The sequence below is a fragment of the Vidua chalybeata genome, chromosome 13, assembly GCF_026979565.1.
Source record: "Vidua chalybeata isolate OUT-0048 chromosome 13, bVidCha1 merged haplotype, whole genome shotgun sequence".
In the NCBI taxonomy this organism is placed as follows: Eukaryota; Metazoa; Chordata; class Aves; order Passeriformes; family Viduidae; genus Vidua; species Vidua chalybeata.
Genome location: NC_071542.1, coordinates 20,672,173 through 20,687,075, shown reverse-complemented (window position 1 = coordinate 20,687,075; position 14,903 = coordinate 20,672,173). Strand labels below are relative to the sequence as shown.

Genomic DNA, 14,903 nt, shown 5'->3' with positions numbered 1-14,903 from the left:
GCTGGTGGCATGGCCAGGCCCAGCTGTGCTTGGAGGCAGGTAGTGCCTGGTGCTGGGCAGGAGCCAGGGGGATGGGAGTCAGTTCCTTGTGTGGACAGCAATGCCTGGGTGAAGCATGGGAGTGCCTCCCTCAAACCCAGAGCCTTTAGCTCCTTTTCAGAGTGAGCCTGGGTCTGCTCTGCTGGGGCTGCAGTGGCTAATTACACCCTGTCACCAGAGCATCCTCCTGGTTGCTGTGGGAACCACAGGCCATACTTCCTGGCCCCTTGGGGCTCCTTACTCCCAACGGGTGCCAGCAGGGAGGGCATTGGGAAGGACTGGGTGAGGTGGGGAACCACCTCAGCTCTGGCTTGGTTGGGCTGGGCTGGATGAGCTTAGAGGTCTTTTCCAACCTAAACGATTCTGCGATTCCACGATTCCTGCACAGCCCCCAGCACATCCACATCCCATGGGTTTGGCCCCTGGAAGCTCAGCACCTCACAGCACTTGCCTTGTGCCCTGGCTTGTCCAGCACCCTTTCAGGGACTCCCAGGATGGGCCCATGTGCCCACCTGGGGCCCTGGACGGAGCAGCTGGTGCCTTGCATCCCGCTGGGAAAGGAGCCTGCTGTCCTACTGCTGGCCCCAGAAGCTCATTACTGATGCTCCCGCCCCCAGCCCGGTCCCTGTGGACAGAGTGAGTGCAGGAGGCTCTAATGGCTCTGAGCGGCTCTTGGAGGAGGCTGCGATGGAGGCGGGAGCAGGAGGGGCTGTGGTTTCTGCCTCCGCTGGAGGCAGAACTGCCTCTGCCCAGGGCTGGCCGGGAAGATGCTGGACAGGCACCTGCTCCAGCTGCTCATTACTGCTGCTCTGTTCCCCAGCATCCTTGGGACAGGTACAGCCCCATTCCTGCCCCTTCTATTCCCTGAACCCATCCCTGATGCGGCCTTGTCCCTTGGGGGTTGCTCCCCGACACCCAGAACGGAGGTTGGGGGGTCTGTGCTGGGAGGCAGTGGTCTGCAGTGAGAGGTGGTGGTCCATACTGGGGATGGTGGCCCAGGTGTGGTGCTGGGGTTACTCCCACTGCAGCACATCTGTGGTGTCTAAGTGCTGTCCCCACGGGGGACACAGGGAGGGGGTTCAGCACGGGGGCTGGGGGCTGACCTGATGTCCTGGGCGCTTTCCCCTCCTCTCTGCCGCCATCACCGCCCTTGCCCACGTTTGCCCTTGCCGAGGCCTTGGTGAGCAGCGGAGGTCACGGCATACACAGCGCCGCGGCACCAGAAGGCAGCGCCAGGGGAGCTCTGCTCCGCCACTGCTGCCCGTGGGGTGCAGCCCACTGTGCGGGCCGAGCCGGGCACCCTGTGCCACGTTAGCCAGGCTCCCTGGGACTGGTGAGCCCTGAGCCCAGGCCAGCCCAGCCCTGCCGGCACCGGGAGGGCCCTGCTCTGCTGCATCACGGCAAAGACCACGTCGCTGGAGCTGGCAGCCTGTCCTACAGGCACTGCACAGTTCCCGTGGTCCCCGCAGTGGGTACTTGCTCCCTGCCCTCTCCAATGCCCTGCCTGCTCCCCGCTGCAGTCTTGGTGCAGAACCTGCACCTCTGCGAGGGCTACGTGGGCCCTGATGGCCGCTCCCACCCCGGCTTCTACTGCCCGCGGCTGACCGACCCCCCTGGCCACCGCTACTGCTGCCAGCCCAGCCTGGACACGCTCAAGTCCTGCTGCTCTCAGCTGGCCCTGGAAGCCCTCACTGGAGTGAACCTCTCCAGCCTGGCTAGCCCTGGTCTACTCCGGTGAGCAGGGCTGCAAGTGGCTGTGCTGCTGAGGAGGGGGGGCCTTGGGGCTCCTGGCACACCCCCGGGGGCTCCTCCTGGTCGCTGGGGCAGGGGCTGTGGCATCCTTTGACGCCCTCAGGGGGCCCCGGGTGGTCCTCCTCAGTACCATTGCGCCATGGGAGGGTCACGGCTGCCCCCTCCTGAAGTGCCCCACCCCGCAGGAACCCGCTGGCCCTGCCTTTCGTGGCGCTCTACGGGCTCCTTGTGCTGCTGCTTATGGCCATCGACCTCTGCCACTTCTACTGGACCCGACGGTGCCGCCTCAGCCGCCTGCTGCCCTGTGCCTGTCGGGTGCCCCGTGGAACCCCGAGGGGGCACCCGGCCGGCACCCGGCCTTCCCACCGTGCCCCCAGAGTGACGCGCCCCAGCCAGGGCTGCTGAGGGGCGGCCACGGGCAGGGCAGGGGGTGTGCACAGGGAGGGCTGGCACCCAGGGGTGTACACATTGGGGGGGGTCACTCTCATCCCGGGGTGCAGCACGGGGGGGTGTACGGGGGGAGCACTCGCACCTCAGGGTGCAGCATGGGGGCGTAGGACGGGGGGGACACTCGCTCTCCGGGGCTAAGTGCAGGGGCTGTACGGGGGACAGGCGCTGTCCGGGGTGCAGCGTGCCGGGGCAGGGCTGTACCGGGGCAGGGCTGTACCGGGGCAGGGCTGTACGGTGCAGCGTGCCGGGGCAGGGCTGTACCGGGGCAGAGCTGTACGGTGCAGCGTGCCGGGGCAGGGCTGTACCGGGGCAGGGCTGTACGGTGCAGCGTGCCGGGGCAGGGCTGTACCGGGGCAGAGCTGTACGGTGCAGCGTGCCGGGGCAGGGCTGTACCGGGGCAGGGCTGTACCGGGGCAGGGCTGTACGGTGCAGCGTGCCGGGGCAGGGCTGTACCGGGGCAGGGCTGTACGGTGCAGCGTGCCGGGGCAGGGCTGTACCGGGGCAGGGCTGTACCGGGGCAGGGCTGTACGGTGCAGCGTGCCGGGGCAGGGCTGTACCGGGGCAGGGCTGTACCGGGGCAGGGCTGTACCGGGGACACGCGGGGACGCACAGCACGCTGCCGCCGGCCGGTGCTGGCACCGCCGGGCCGCGGGGCGGCGCTGCAGGCTCGGCCCCGCCCGCCTCCGGCCGCGCCCCGTCACGTGACAGGGGCGGTAGCGGCCGGGTTCCCCCGGCGCTCGGCGGTGACGTCACGGGTGCGGCGCGATGGAGGAGCCGGTGAGCAGAGCCGGGCGGGACCAGGCCGGGCGGGTCCCTGTCCCGGGGGCCCCTGTCCCGGGGGTCCCTGTCCCTGGGGTCCCTGTCCCGGGAGTCCCTGTCCCGGGAGTCCCTGTCCCGGGGGTCCCTGTCCCTGGGGTCTCTGTCCCGGGGTCCCTGTCCCTGGGGTCCCTGTCCCTGGGGTCCCTGTCCCGGGAGTCCCTGTCCCGGGAGTCCCTGTCCCGGGAGTCCCTGTCCCGGGGGTCCCTGTCCCGGGTCCGTGCGGGGCCAGGGCTGTGTCCCAGTCGGTGCCCCTCGGCAGGTGACGGCGGAGCAGCTTCGGGCGCGGGGTAACGCGCTGTTCCAGGCGGGGGATCACGGAGCCGCCCTCGCTGCCTACACGGAGGCCTTGAGCCTGAGCGACGCCGCGTCGGAGCGCGCCGTGCTGCACCGCAACCGGGCCGCGTGTTACCTGAAGCTGGTGAGCGCCGGGCGGGCGCGTCCCTCCGGCATGCTGGAACCCGCCCGGCTGGCTGGGGCTGTTCTCAAGCAGTCACAGTGTCTCTGATCTCTTGCAGGGAATCTTTGTCTGGGGCAGGGGGTGAACACGAGGAACTTTAGGGGTTTGAGGAGACCAGAAGTGCCTGGAAAGCACCGGGGGCCGTAGGGCTCCCTGGACACCCTCTGAGGAAAGACAGGGTGTCCCACTGTGCTGGCTCACTGTCTCCAGTGACGCTGATCCCATCCTGTCCCCAAAGTTAGGGGTGTAGGCTGCGTGGGGCTTGTGCCAGCTTTGCTCAGGCATTCTGCTCTCCCGTCTCTCCACAGGAGGATTACACCAAGGCGGAGGCTGACGCGACTAAAGGTAGTGTCGGTGGGGCTGGGGGTCCAGCCCCTGAGCTGCCCGTGGGGGCGGGCTGGGGCAGGCCCCGGGCTCTGCCGCTGACCCCTTGTGCGCAGCCATCGAGGCTGACGGCCGGGATGTGAAGGCGCTGTTCCGCCGCAGCCAGGCGCTGCAGCAGCTGGGCCGCCTGGACCAGGCCGTCAGGGACCTGCAGCGCTGCGTCAGCCTGGAGCCCAGGAACAAGGCCTTCCAGGAGGCCCTGCGTGCCCTGGGCAGCAGCATGCACGAGAAGGTCAGCACGGGGGCAGTGGGGGCTGCCGGCCCGCTGTGGCTGTGGGGGGCAGGAGAAGGTGGCGAGGAGTGCTGAGCCACTCGTTCTGCTCTGTTGCAGATGAAGGCCATGTCCTGCACGGACTCCAAAGTAGAGCAGATGTTCCAGATCTTGCTGGATCTTGAAGAAAAGGATGCGGACAAGAAGCAGAAAGTCTGAGCTCGGGGAGCGGGGCGCAGTGCTGTGGCTGGGAGGAGAGGAGGGGAGGGTTGTTGCCCCTGGGCCGGTGGTGCTGAGTGGTGCTGCCTGGGCAGGCCGGGCTTGCCCCCCACAGAATGCTCCCCAAGACAGGGCTGGAGGGCAGCCTGCAGCTGCTAGAAGTTCCTTGTGCAGTGTGCTGCTGTGACCCAGACAGAACTCTCCTTCCCCAGGCTGCGCAGAACTTGATCGTGCTGGCACGAGAAGAGGCTGGAGCAGAGAAGATCTTCCAGAGTGACGGTGTGCGGCTGCTGATGCAGCTGCTGGACACGGCCAAGGCTGACCTGATGCTGGCAGCCCTGCGCACGCTGGTGGGACTGTGCTCCGGCCACCGCTCTCGTGTAGGTCCCACCACACCCCACGGCTGGGCCCAGGGGAAAGCCATGCTGGGGAGGCTGCAGAGTGTCAGGCAGGGGAGCTCTGAGCTGTTACCTGCCAGGCCTGAACTTGTGAGAGGAAACCATCCTGATAAGGGGCTGGGAAAAACAGCAAGGCTTCCCCAAGGCCTCCAGCAGACAGGTGTGCTTGTACCTGCAGACCACGGCCATCTTGGCAGAACTGGGGGCACCCCGTCTTGCGGCGGTGTTGGGCGTGGAGCACGAGGAGGTGTCCCTGGCTGCCTGCAACCTGCTGCACGTGATGTTCGACTCCCTGAAGGAGGGGCTGCAGAAAGACTTCCGCGGGAAGGAGGATGCAGTGGTGCTGGGTGAGTGCGGGCTGCCCTGGCTGGCTGTTGTACAGGGAGAGCCCCAGGTGGGTGCAGAGGTGCCGCGGGGTTTTTTGCTGCTGCCCTGTCACTGCTCCCTGCAGCAAAGCTGGGCTCTGATCCAGGGTTAACAGGAGGCAGAAGCCCCTGGTCATGGCAGCATCTCTGCCAGCTGTGCCACAGTGGGGGTGAGGCCGTGCCCAGGGTGCTGACTGCTGGGCACTGTCTTTTTTGGAAGATTCCTCCAGGAACCTGAAATTGCTGATCCAGCACCTCCTGGAGCTGCTAGTGCTGGAAGGGGCCTCAGCACATGGCCGTGACAACGCCCTCAACCTGCTCATCAAGGTGGTGCCCAGGAAGTCACCAAAGGAGACCAACAACAGCCTGAGCCTCTGGGTGATTGATCAGGGTGAGTGGAATGGCCAGACACGTCCTGCTGGGGCGTCATGCTCCTCTGCCCCAGGTCTGCACATGCCATTGTGCCCCTCACTGGGCTGTCTGACCTTTCCCAGGCCTGAAAAAAATCCTAGAGGTGGGCAGCACAGTGTGCGGCAGCTTGGGCAGCCTGCCTGTGACAGAGAACAGCCGGATGAGCACCTCTGTTCTGCTGAGCAAACTGTATGAGGACCTGAAGTGTGATGCCGAGAGGGAAAACTTCCACCGTCTGTGTGAGGACTATGTGAGGTGAGCCAGGGTGTCCCGGGAGTGACGGGGGTTTTGTCACCTGCAGCCTGGCAGCACCTGTCACCCTCAGTGCTGTGGGGGCAGGTGGGGCAGGAAGAAGCAGGTGGATCATCCTGACCCTTTCTGCTGGTCTTTCCCTGAAGGAGCTGGTTCGAGGGGCGCGAGCTGCCGGGAAAGCTGCGGGCCATTCAGACAGTGTCGTGCCTGCTGCAGGGTCCCTCAGATGCAGGGAACAGGGTGCTGGAGCTGGAGGGGATCATGGACAGTGTGCTGTCCCTCTGCGCCTCTGTCTGCGAGGCCCACCAGCTGGTCGCGGTGGAGGCGCTGATCCACGCGGCCGACAAGGCCAAGCGCGCCTCCTTCATCACGGCCAACGGCGTCAACCTGCTCAAGGAGATCTACAAGCACAGCGAGAGGGACAGCATCCGCATCCGTGCCCTGGTGGTGAGCACGGTGGGACAGGGCTGAGCCCTAGGGTGGGCTGTGGGTGCGGGACCGCCACTCACAGCGCTGCTCCCCACTGCTGTGGCTGCAGGAGGCACGTCCTACATCCATTCCTGCTCCCACACTTCTGTTCCTGCCTGCAGGGGCTCTGCAAGCTGGGATCTGCGGGAGGCACGGACTTCAGCATGAAGCAGTTTGCCGAGGGATCCACCATGAAGCTGGCCAAGCAGTGCCGCAAGTGAGCGGGGCCAGGCGTGGGGGGGTGGCAGGTGGGCGAGGTGCCCCACAGCTGGGCTCCCTGCAGCTGGGCTGTCCACAGCCCCCACAGCCAGGCTCAGGGACCACTCTCCAGGTGGCTCTGCAACGAGGCGATCGACGTGGGCACGCGGCGCTGGGCTGTCGAGGGCCTGGCCTACCTCACCTTCGATGCAGATGTCAAGGAGGAGTTTGTGGAGGACAAGGCAGCAATGCAGGCCATGTTCCAACTGGCCAAGGTGCATACCAAGAGCTGTGGGATGGGCACCCTGGCACCAGGGAAATGTGCTGGAGCAGGTGTGGGGCTCACGCTCTGGGGGGGATGTGTGGGAGAAGCTGGGTGGGCTGCAGTCCTGGCTGCTCCTTCCTGCTGTGAGGGTGACAGGTGCCCACTGTCGCCACAGTCAGAGGACAGGAATGTGCTCTATGCTGTTGCCTCCACGCTGGTGAACTGCACCAATAGCTATGACCACGAGGAGCCGGACCCGCAGATGCTGGAGCTGGCCAAGTATGCCAAGCAGCACATCCCGGAGCAGCACCCCAAGGTGAGCAGGGCATGGCTGTGCTTAGGAGGAGAGTGGGTGGGTGGGTGGGACACAGCCTGGGGTCCCAGGTGTGGACACGGTGTCCTTGAGGCCCACGGGGGTGGGGTCGGGCACCTCACCAGGTGCTGGTGCTCCTGAGCCAAGTGTGACCCTGCCTGTGGGACAGGACAAGCCAGAGTTTGTGAAGCGGCGGGTGCGGAAGCTGCTGGTGGCTGGAGTGGTGTCGGCACTGGCCTGCATGGTGAAGAGCGAGAATCCAGCGCTCACCAGCTCCTGCCGGGAGCTGATCTCCAGGTGCGGCCTGCCGGGGACAGGAGGGAGCTGGGCTCCCAGGCTGCTGGCATCCTGTTGGTGAACTTATGTGCCTGAGGTGAAGGCCAGCTCCCGGACAGCAGGGGGGATGTCCAGGAGTCTGGTGCAGCCTGGGCCCACTGTGACTATCAAAGTGCTGCAGCAAGTCCCACTTGGTCCCTAGAGTGTTCCTGGCACTGGTGGAGGAGGCAGAAGACCGGGGTGGTGTGGTTGCTCAGGGAGGAGGCAAGGTGAGAGTATGGACCCCGCTGTGCTTCTGCCCTGCACTGCTCCAGGGGTGCTGGGGCTCGGGGGAGCTGGGGCTCTGCGGTTTAGCAGGGCTGCACTGGCTCCCTTGGACATGAGGGTGGGGAAAGCTGTGGCTGCCCTGGGTGCTGTGGCCTTGGCTGCAGGACGAGCTGCTGTTTCTGCCCCCAGGCTCTGATCCCACTGTCCCTGGAGGGCACTGAGGTGGGGCAGACCAAGGCAGCGCAGGCCCTAGCAAAGATCACCATCACCTCCAACCCGGAGATGGTATTCCCTGGGGAGCGGGTGAGTGCTGGGGCTGGGGGTTGGGTCTGCCAGGCAGGGGCTCGGGTGGGAGCAGCAGCAGGCATCGACTCAGTCCCATGCGTTGTGTCTCCACAGATCTATGAGGTGGTGCGGCCCCTGGTCAGCCTCCTGCACCTGCAGCGCACGGGCCTGGAGAACTTTGAGGGGCTGATGGCCTTGACCAACCTGGCTGGCATCAGCGAGAGGCTGCGGTAGGGACGGGGGAAGAGGGCGGCTGGCTGTCCCCTTGGGCCTGGCGGGCTGCCCTGGGCAGGGAGTGCTCACTGCCCGCTTGCCTCCCAGGCAGAAGATCCTGAAAGAGCGGGCTGTGCCCATGATTGAGGGGTACATGTTTGAGGAGCACGAGCTGATCCGCCTGGCCGCTACCGAGTGCATGTGCAACATGGCCATGAGCAAGGAGGTGAAGGCCGGGATGGGCTGGGGTCTGTGCTGGGCTGCTGGACTACCACACCCCCTCTGATCCCTCCTCTTTCCCCTGTGCAGGTGCAGGAGATGTTCCTGGCTGAGGGCAGCGACCGGCTGAAGCTGATGGTCCTGTACAGTGGGGAGGAGGATGAGAAGCTGCGGCGGGCAGCCTCGGGGACCCTGGCCATGCTGACTACCCTGCATCCCCCCATCTGCAAGCGGATTCCCCAGGTGGTGAGTGCACCCTAACACAGCACCCTGTGTCCCATATTCCCTCCCTGCGGTGGGCTGGAGCTCTGGCCCCAGAAGACGGGGCAACTTGTCGTGACTTGGGCCCGACTCTGAGATGGGGCTGCAGGGGGGGAGCTGGGACCCTTCTCTTGGGGTCCGTGATGATGTTGGCCCCGCTCCCCTGCAGACGGTGCACTGGCTGGAGATCCTGCAGGCCCTGCTGCTGAGTCCCAGTGTGGAGCTGCAGCACCGTGGCGCCGTGGTGGTGATGAACATGATGGCAGCTGCTCGGGAGGTGGCCGAGCAGCTCATCGCCAGCGAGATGCTGGAGATCCTCTCTGTGCTTGCCAAGGACAAGGACAAGCCGCGGGTGGCCCAGGCGGCCCAGGAGAGCCTGGCACACGCAGTGGCTTACGGCCTCATCAAGCCCAACCCTGGCCACGCCTGAGAGCCCCGGGGCTCTCCCGCACTTGCTGCACACGCTGCCGAGGCCGGTGCTCACACGCTGCTCTCAGGCCGGCCCTGGAGGGTCTGGCTGCACGCAGAGCTGGCTCAGCACTGCCCGGGGCTGGGGCCACGCTGCCCCCGGCGGCGCCCGCCCGATGTCCCGGGGCGAGGGGAGGATAGGGCTTGCCGCCGCCTTTGCCACCGTCTGCCTTAGCCGGGAGGGCCGACCCGGGGCGGGAGCGGCGCGGCGGAGCCAGCCCACCCGGGAACACTAAAGCTACTCTTGGACCACGGCCCGGCCTCTGTCCGTCTGTCCGTCCGCCCCTTCGCCGTCACGTCCGGTCCCTCCTCTCCCGGTGCCGCCCCAACCATGGCGGCGCCCGCCGGCGTTTGGCTCGTGTTCGGGTTCAGCCCCGAAGAGGCGGCCGGGGAGCCGGGCCCGGGCCCGGGGCCGTGGCGGCTGGAGGCGGGTCCCGAGGGGATCTCCCGCGTGTGGCCCGCCTGGAGCTACGTGGTCCTGGAGACCGGTGAGCGCCCCCGGCCCGCCCGGGGCCCCGGTCCCGTCCCTCCCGCGGGGCCAGTGCGGCCCTTGGCCGGCCCGTGCCCGCTTCCCCTTGCCGCTCCCCGGGACGGTGGGTCCCCTTCCCACCGCGCGCTGCCGCGCCGGTCTCCCCGGTTCGTCCTGTCCGCCCCTTCCCCTGACGCCGCTTCCCCCGGGATGGGACCCCCCAGCCCTCCCCCCGGTTCCCCCGGGACGCTCCCCGCTGGTCCCCCGGTGACGTTCCCGTCCCGTCCCCCCAGACCCCCGCGCTGTCCCCGTCCCGCGCCCCGGGCTGTCCCCGGCGCCGGTCGCTGAGATGCCGCCGCGGCAGGCGCGGGGCTGGAGGTGCGGAGCGCGGGGCTGCGGCGGCGGCTGCCGGGCTGGGCCGAGGCGCTGCCGTCCGAGACGCACCTGGTGCTGCGGGGCGCGGCGGCGGCCGGCGCCTGGCGGCGGGAGGCGGCGCTGCGGGGAGCGCCGCTGGACGAGCCCGCCTGGAGCCGTTCGCTGCCGCCGGAGCCCCGCCAGCCGCTGCCGCTCCTGCCCGGCGGCTTCGCCACGCCGCGGCCGCCGTTCTTCACCGCGCTGCCGGCCGGCGTGCGGGCCCGGCGGCTGGTCCTGGGCACGGAGCACGCCCTGGCACTGGGCACCGCCGGGGAGGTCTTCACCTGGGGCGGCGGCAGGTGAGCAGGGGCTGTGGGGACACAGGGGTGCAGGGGAGGGACGGCAGCGGGTGTTCAGGGTGTTCAGGAACTCCAGGACAAGCACTGTGCTGGTGGCATGCACAGAGAATGATGGGGATGCAGAAGGGGCAGGAGAGCACAGAAGGAACGAGGGGGATATGGGGAGTCGTTGGGGGGACTGCAGTGAGAGGGTGTCGGAATGGGGGTCACCTCAGGGGCTGAGCCCCCATTGGCCTGCACACGCTGCCTGGGACAGGCTATGCCTCCTGACTTTCCCATGGGGGTGGACTTGGGAATGTTAAGTTGCAGCTGAGAGAAGTATTGGGGTACCAGCTGCAGGTGCCCAGTGCTCACCCACACGCTGATGGGATCTGTCCCTCACCAGAGCCAGGTCCCCCCAGCACAGGCATCCCAAATCAGGGCTGATTTGGGAGTGCTGGCCTGGCCATGCCCCTTTTCCCACTGAGTCCACCCTTGCTGGCCCCATGGGTAGCCCTGTCTTCTCTCTAGGTGCTGGGTCTCTGGCTACTGACTCTGGCCTCTGCTCTGACTTTTGGCTCCCTCAGGGCAGTCTCCGAGGACACTTGGGATGTATGACCATCAAGGTCCCTGCTCTGTCCTTGCTCCTCTGTAACTTGCCACACAACACCAGCTGGCAGCAAAGCTCTTGTGTTTCTGAACTGGAGACTGATTCCGTCAGTCTGTGACAGTTCAGTGCCAGGTCCCTCTGGTAGAGCCTGTGGGAGGGCGGGGAACCCCTGGGGAAAAGCCTCCGGCCCGTGTCACCTGCCAGCAGCTGAACTTGGGTGCCTTTAACAGCTGGGGGCACCGCTCAGTTTATTCTCACAAAGGTGTTTCTTCTTGTATTTGTTTTGGTTTAGGGTAAATTCTGGGAGGAAATTTCTGAGTGGGGTTCTTTTAGAAAGTAAATTCAAGTGGCCCCTCCCCTAAATTGGTTTAGAAAAATATTTCTTTGGAGAAAAGTGGAAAAAAAATTGTTTATTTAATAAGCAAAGTATTCACAAGTATAAAAAATGAATAATATTAAACAAATAAAAAATTTTATTGTTCTGAAGAGATGGCAAATTCAGAAAGCTTTTTTTGTGAGGTGAGGTTGGCTTGCTTAATCTTCTATTAGACTGTCTGGCTCTGGACTGCAGCATCCTAGGCTTTGGGGGTTATAGGTGTGAGCTCTTGGTGTTCTTTTGGGTTTTCAGTTTAGAGTAGGTTTGAACAGTTCTAAGAAAAAGAAAAATCATAGTCTAGGGAACTTCACACCTCAGCTAGCTAAAAAAAACTAACTGAAAAGCAAAGGAGAGTTTTCTCCTGCTGTCTGTTTGTGCTGCAGACAGCACAGTCTAGGAGAAGGATGTGGGGGAGTGAGTGCAGTTTTTGAAAACAAACTGTATTTTTTTTCCCCCTTTCACTCTCAGAACCAGTCTTAAAAGCTCAGAACTTAATATCCAGCATAAACAGAACAATGACTGGGGATACAAGCATCATAAAGTCACTCTAGGACAGTTGTTCATTAGGGGGCTGTCTGTGTATTTGCTGCCCCAGTCAGCAGTTTTTCCCAGAAGGTGCTGAAGAGCCCAGCCGCAGGTCACCCTGCCCTGGATCCCTGAGTTCTGCTGGTGCATGATGAGGCTTGGCCACAGGAGCAGGTTGTTCTCATCTGTGGAGTGGAAGGGCTGCTGTGTTCCTCTTTGCTACTTAGGGAAGACAAGCCCAGCACTGATCACGTGTCACAGAGCTGTGTGCTCTGGCCCCGAGCCCTCCCTGTTCTCATTGCTCCGGAGTGTTTCACTCCCCAGTCCCTGCTCCAGTCCCTTGCCAAGCAAGGGAGCTTGCTGGCTCTGGGCTAGTTGGTAGCAAACACAGCTCGTGGCAAACATGACACTCAGTTTACATCAGCAGTTGCTGCTTTGCAGACACTACAGTATTTGCTCCTTCTTGCCTTCCCTTCAGAGGAAAGGTTTCTACATGTGGGGGTGTGTACTTAGGATTAACTTTTTTGGAATTTGGTTATTCAGCACAGCTGAGAATCCTCTCACGCCTGCCTGTGCCAGTGTGTCCCGCAGTGTGACAGCTGTGCTGGCCCAGGTGCTGGCCCAGCTCACCCCTTTGGAGCCCCTCTCTTACTGCTGGCTGTGTCAGCATTACCCTCTGGTGAGGGAGTGCCCAGAACCACTTTCCTGTTGCAGCATGCCCTCAGTGTCTCTTTGCCTCAGTCCTCTGCAGATTTCCCATATGGAATGTGAAGAGCCCTTCCAGTGCCGCGCATCAGCACGGCTGTTGACATTCCTGAGCTGTCACACTGAAGCTCCCCAGAGCACCACTCTGCAGCTGAGCTGCCCCTGTCACCCCTGCAGCTCCTGCCAGCCCCTCCTGCTTCTGCCCCATCTTTAGCAACTAAAGCCCCTGGTGCTGTGTCCCACTGCTGCCCGCCCACCCCTGGCTGTAACTCTGGTGGTCTGGTGCTGGCATCGCTCTCCCACTGGCGCTTGGCTTTTCCCTCTTCCTGGGGCTGATTCTTCTGCTCAGCTGTGGTTGTTCCCTCAGCTGCTCGGGCTCTGCCAGCCTGGCGGCAGCAGGCAGGGCTTGGTGGGGACTGTGGGCAGGAGGCACGGGAGCTGGAGGCATGGGCTGGGGACGTGTCTGTGTGTCCCTCTGTGTCCCTGCAGGCATGGGCAGCTGGGCCACGGGCTGCTGGAGTCGGAGCCGCAGCCGCGGCTGGTGGAGGCGCTGGCCGGGGTGCCCGTGCGGGCGGTGGCGGCCGGCGGGTGGCACTCGGCCGGTGTGAGCGGTAAGGGGCTGCTGTGCTGGGCCTGGAGCTGGACGCGCTGCCGGCAGCGCCCGGCGGGACCCGGCCTGGGCAACGCGGGGTGTTGGTGTCCCTGCAGCACCCCGTGCTGCCAGCGAGTGCGGCCCAGGGCTGAGCTCTGCCTTTTCCCCCCACCCCGCAGAGGCTGGAGACCTGTACGTGTGGGGCTGGAACGAGTCAGGGCAGCTGGCTCTGCCCTCCAAAGCGCTGGCACAGGAGCGAGCGCGAGATGAGCACGCGGGTGAGTGCTGCTGGCCAGGCTGAGGGCGGCGTGGGCCGGGTTCCTGCACAGCCCCAGCAGCTCAGTGCAGGGCCAGCGCGGTGCGAGCCTGCGAGCGACGCTGCCGTCACCTCTCCTGCAGGGAGCACCAAGCCGATGCCGGGCCGGGCGCAGCTGGCTGCCGAGGATGCTGCATTCATCTCCATCCAGGCGTTCCCAGCGCTGCTGGATCTGCCACAGGACCCGGAGGTCAGCGCGGTCAGCTGTGGCTCCCGACACACAGCCGTGGTCACACGTGAGTGTCCGGCGGGGCGGGGGCACTGAGAGGTGCCAGGGCTCCCCAGGACCCGCTGGGCAGCGCCCCGGGAGCAGGGGGGGACTGTGGGGACGGAGCTGCCCGGGCACTGCCTGATGGTGCTGTCCCTGTTGCAGGAGGCGGGGAGCTCTACACCTGGGGCTGGGGTAAGTGGCACCTCTGCTTTGGGACTGCACAGCCTCCCCAGGAGCAGCTTCTGATCGCTGTTCTCTCGCCCTTGGTTCTTCTGTCGCTGTACAAGTTCCATCTCTGCTCCATCTCTCCCTCCCTACAAACGCCAGGAGCAATTGCCCCGTGAGGCCCCAGGGCCACGTTATGCCATGACTGTGTGTCTGCAGGTAAATACGGACAGCTGGGACACGGGAACAACATCAGCTCCGACCAGGCACGCCGCGTCGAGCACCTGGTGGCCAAGGGGCTGCGGGTGGAGGAGGTGGTGTGTGGGCCCTGGACCACCTATGTACGCGTGCGGGAGCCGTGAGGGCACCGAGACCCACGGGGCGCTGCCAGAGCGGGGATGAGGGCAGGCTCTGCTCTGCAGGACCAGCTCCAGGACCACTCTGTCCTCAGGGCCAGGGCAGGCAGCCCCCCTGCGGCACAGGATGGGGCTGAGTTGGCCCACGGTGACCTGATTCACACGCTGGAGTGGGGCTGCAGCAGGGCCAGGGACACCCCGGGACAGGCTGGATGTGTTTATTAAATTAATTTCTCCGAAGGGCTGCAGTGCTGGTGCGTGAGATGCGTTCCGTGAAGCTGTCCTGGGGCGGGCGCTGCGCGGGGCTGTGCCCGGGGTTGTGTGAACGCGGTGGTCGTTCAGGGATGTTCGGCAGAGCAGCGCTGGCACAGAACTCGGGCCGGTCCTGCTCCTTTGGGGTGCAGAGGAACTTGTGAGGGGCTGGGACACACAGCTGGAGCCGGGGACGCCCCGGCGGTATCGCGGGCCGTGCGGTACCATGGCCAGTGTGGAAAGTGGAGGAGGAGGAACGGCGGGAAGCCGGGCGCTCCGGGGCTTTGTCCCGGTCACCGTGCGGCTCTGGCAGCCGCTCCCGGCGCGGAGCGACCGCGCTCACCTGCTCGGCCAATCAGAGCACAGCTGCTGCGCGCTCTAGTTTTCTTCAGCCAATCAGGATTCGGATTGGAGCTGCATTTTCAGCCAATCCGGATGCGGATTGAAAGTTCAGGGGGTTTTTTAGCCAATCAGGAAATGATTGGGACTGCTCCCTTTCTGGCCAATCGCCGCACGGCTGCGAGCTCTCCTTTAGCCAATCAGAGCGCGGAGTTTCAATTTATTTGGCCAATCAGGACACAGATTGGGGCTGGTGGACTTGGCCGGAAAAGCTGCGGCCCCTCTGCTTGATTGGCTTCTGATTG

At 64.9% G+C, this 14,903-nt stretch overlaps 3 protein-coding genes across 3 annotated transcripts; all 3 read left to right on the top strand.

Moving 5' to 3' along the window:
- Positions 1-806: 806 nt before the first annotated feature.
- Positions 807-2,196, top strand: LOC128794790 (protein shisa-like-1). The gene is made up of 3 exons (XM_053954995.1): positions 807-873; positions 1,560-1,773; positions 1,977-2,196. Exons 1-3 carry the CDS (start codon positions 807-809, stop codon positions 2,194-2,196), a joined length of 501 nt encoding a protein of 166 aa, XP_053810970.1.
- Positions 2,197-2,957: 761 nt separating this feature from the next.
- Positions 2,958-9,244, top strand: UNC45A (unc-45 myosin chaperone A). The gene is made up of 20 exons (XM_053954622.1): positions 2,958-3,018; positions 3,320-3,478; positions 3,826-3,862; positions 3,958-4,133; positions 4,233-4,325; positions 4,544-4,711; positions 4,908-5,076; positions 5,315-5,485; positions 5,589-5,760; positions 5,904-6,204; positions 6,348-6,442; positions 6,557-6,698; positions 6,864-7,004; positions 7,171-7,298; positions 7,480-7,546; positions 7,734-7,847; positions 7,944-8,059; positions 8,151-8,268; positions 8,352-8,507; positions 8,692-9,244. Exons 1-20 carry the CDS (start codon positions 3,007-3,009, stop codon positions 8,950-8,952), a joined length of 2,796 nt encoding a protein of 931 aa, XP_053810597.1. The 5' UTR covers positions 2,958-3,006; the 3' UTR covers positions 8,953-9,244.
- Positions 9,245-9,305: 61 nt separating this feature from the next.
- On the top strand, positions 9,306-14,869 carry RCCD1 (RCC1 domain containing 1). The gene is made up of 7 exons (XM_053954623.1): positions 9,306-9,478; positions 9,824-10,172; positions 12,857-12,978; positions 13,139-13,237; positions 13,359-13,511; positions 13,649-13,678; positions 13,871-14,869. The coding sequence occupies exons 1-7, from the start codon at positions 9,322-9,324 to the stop codon at positions 14,011-14,013; spliced, it is 1,053 nt and encodes a 350-aa protein (XP_053810598.1). The 5' UTR covers positions 9,306-9,321; the 3' UTR covers positions 14,014-14,869.
- Positions 14,870-14,903: the final 34 nt, after the last annotated feature.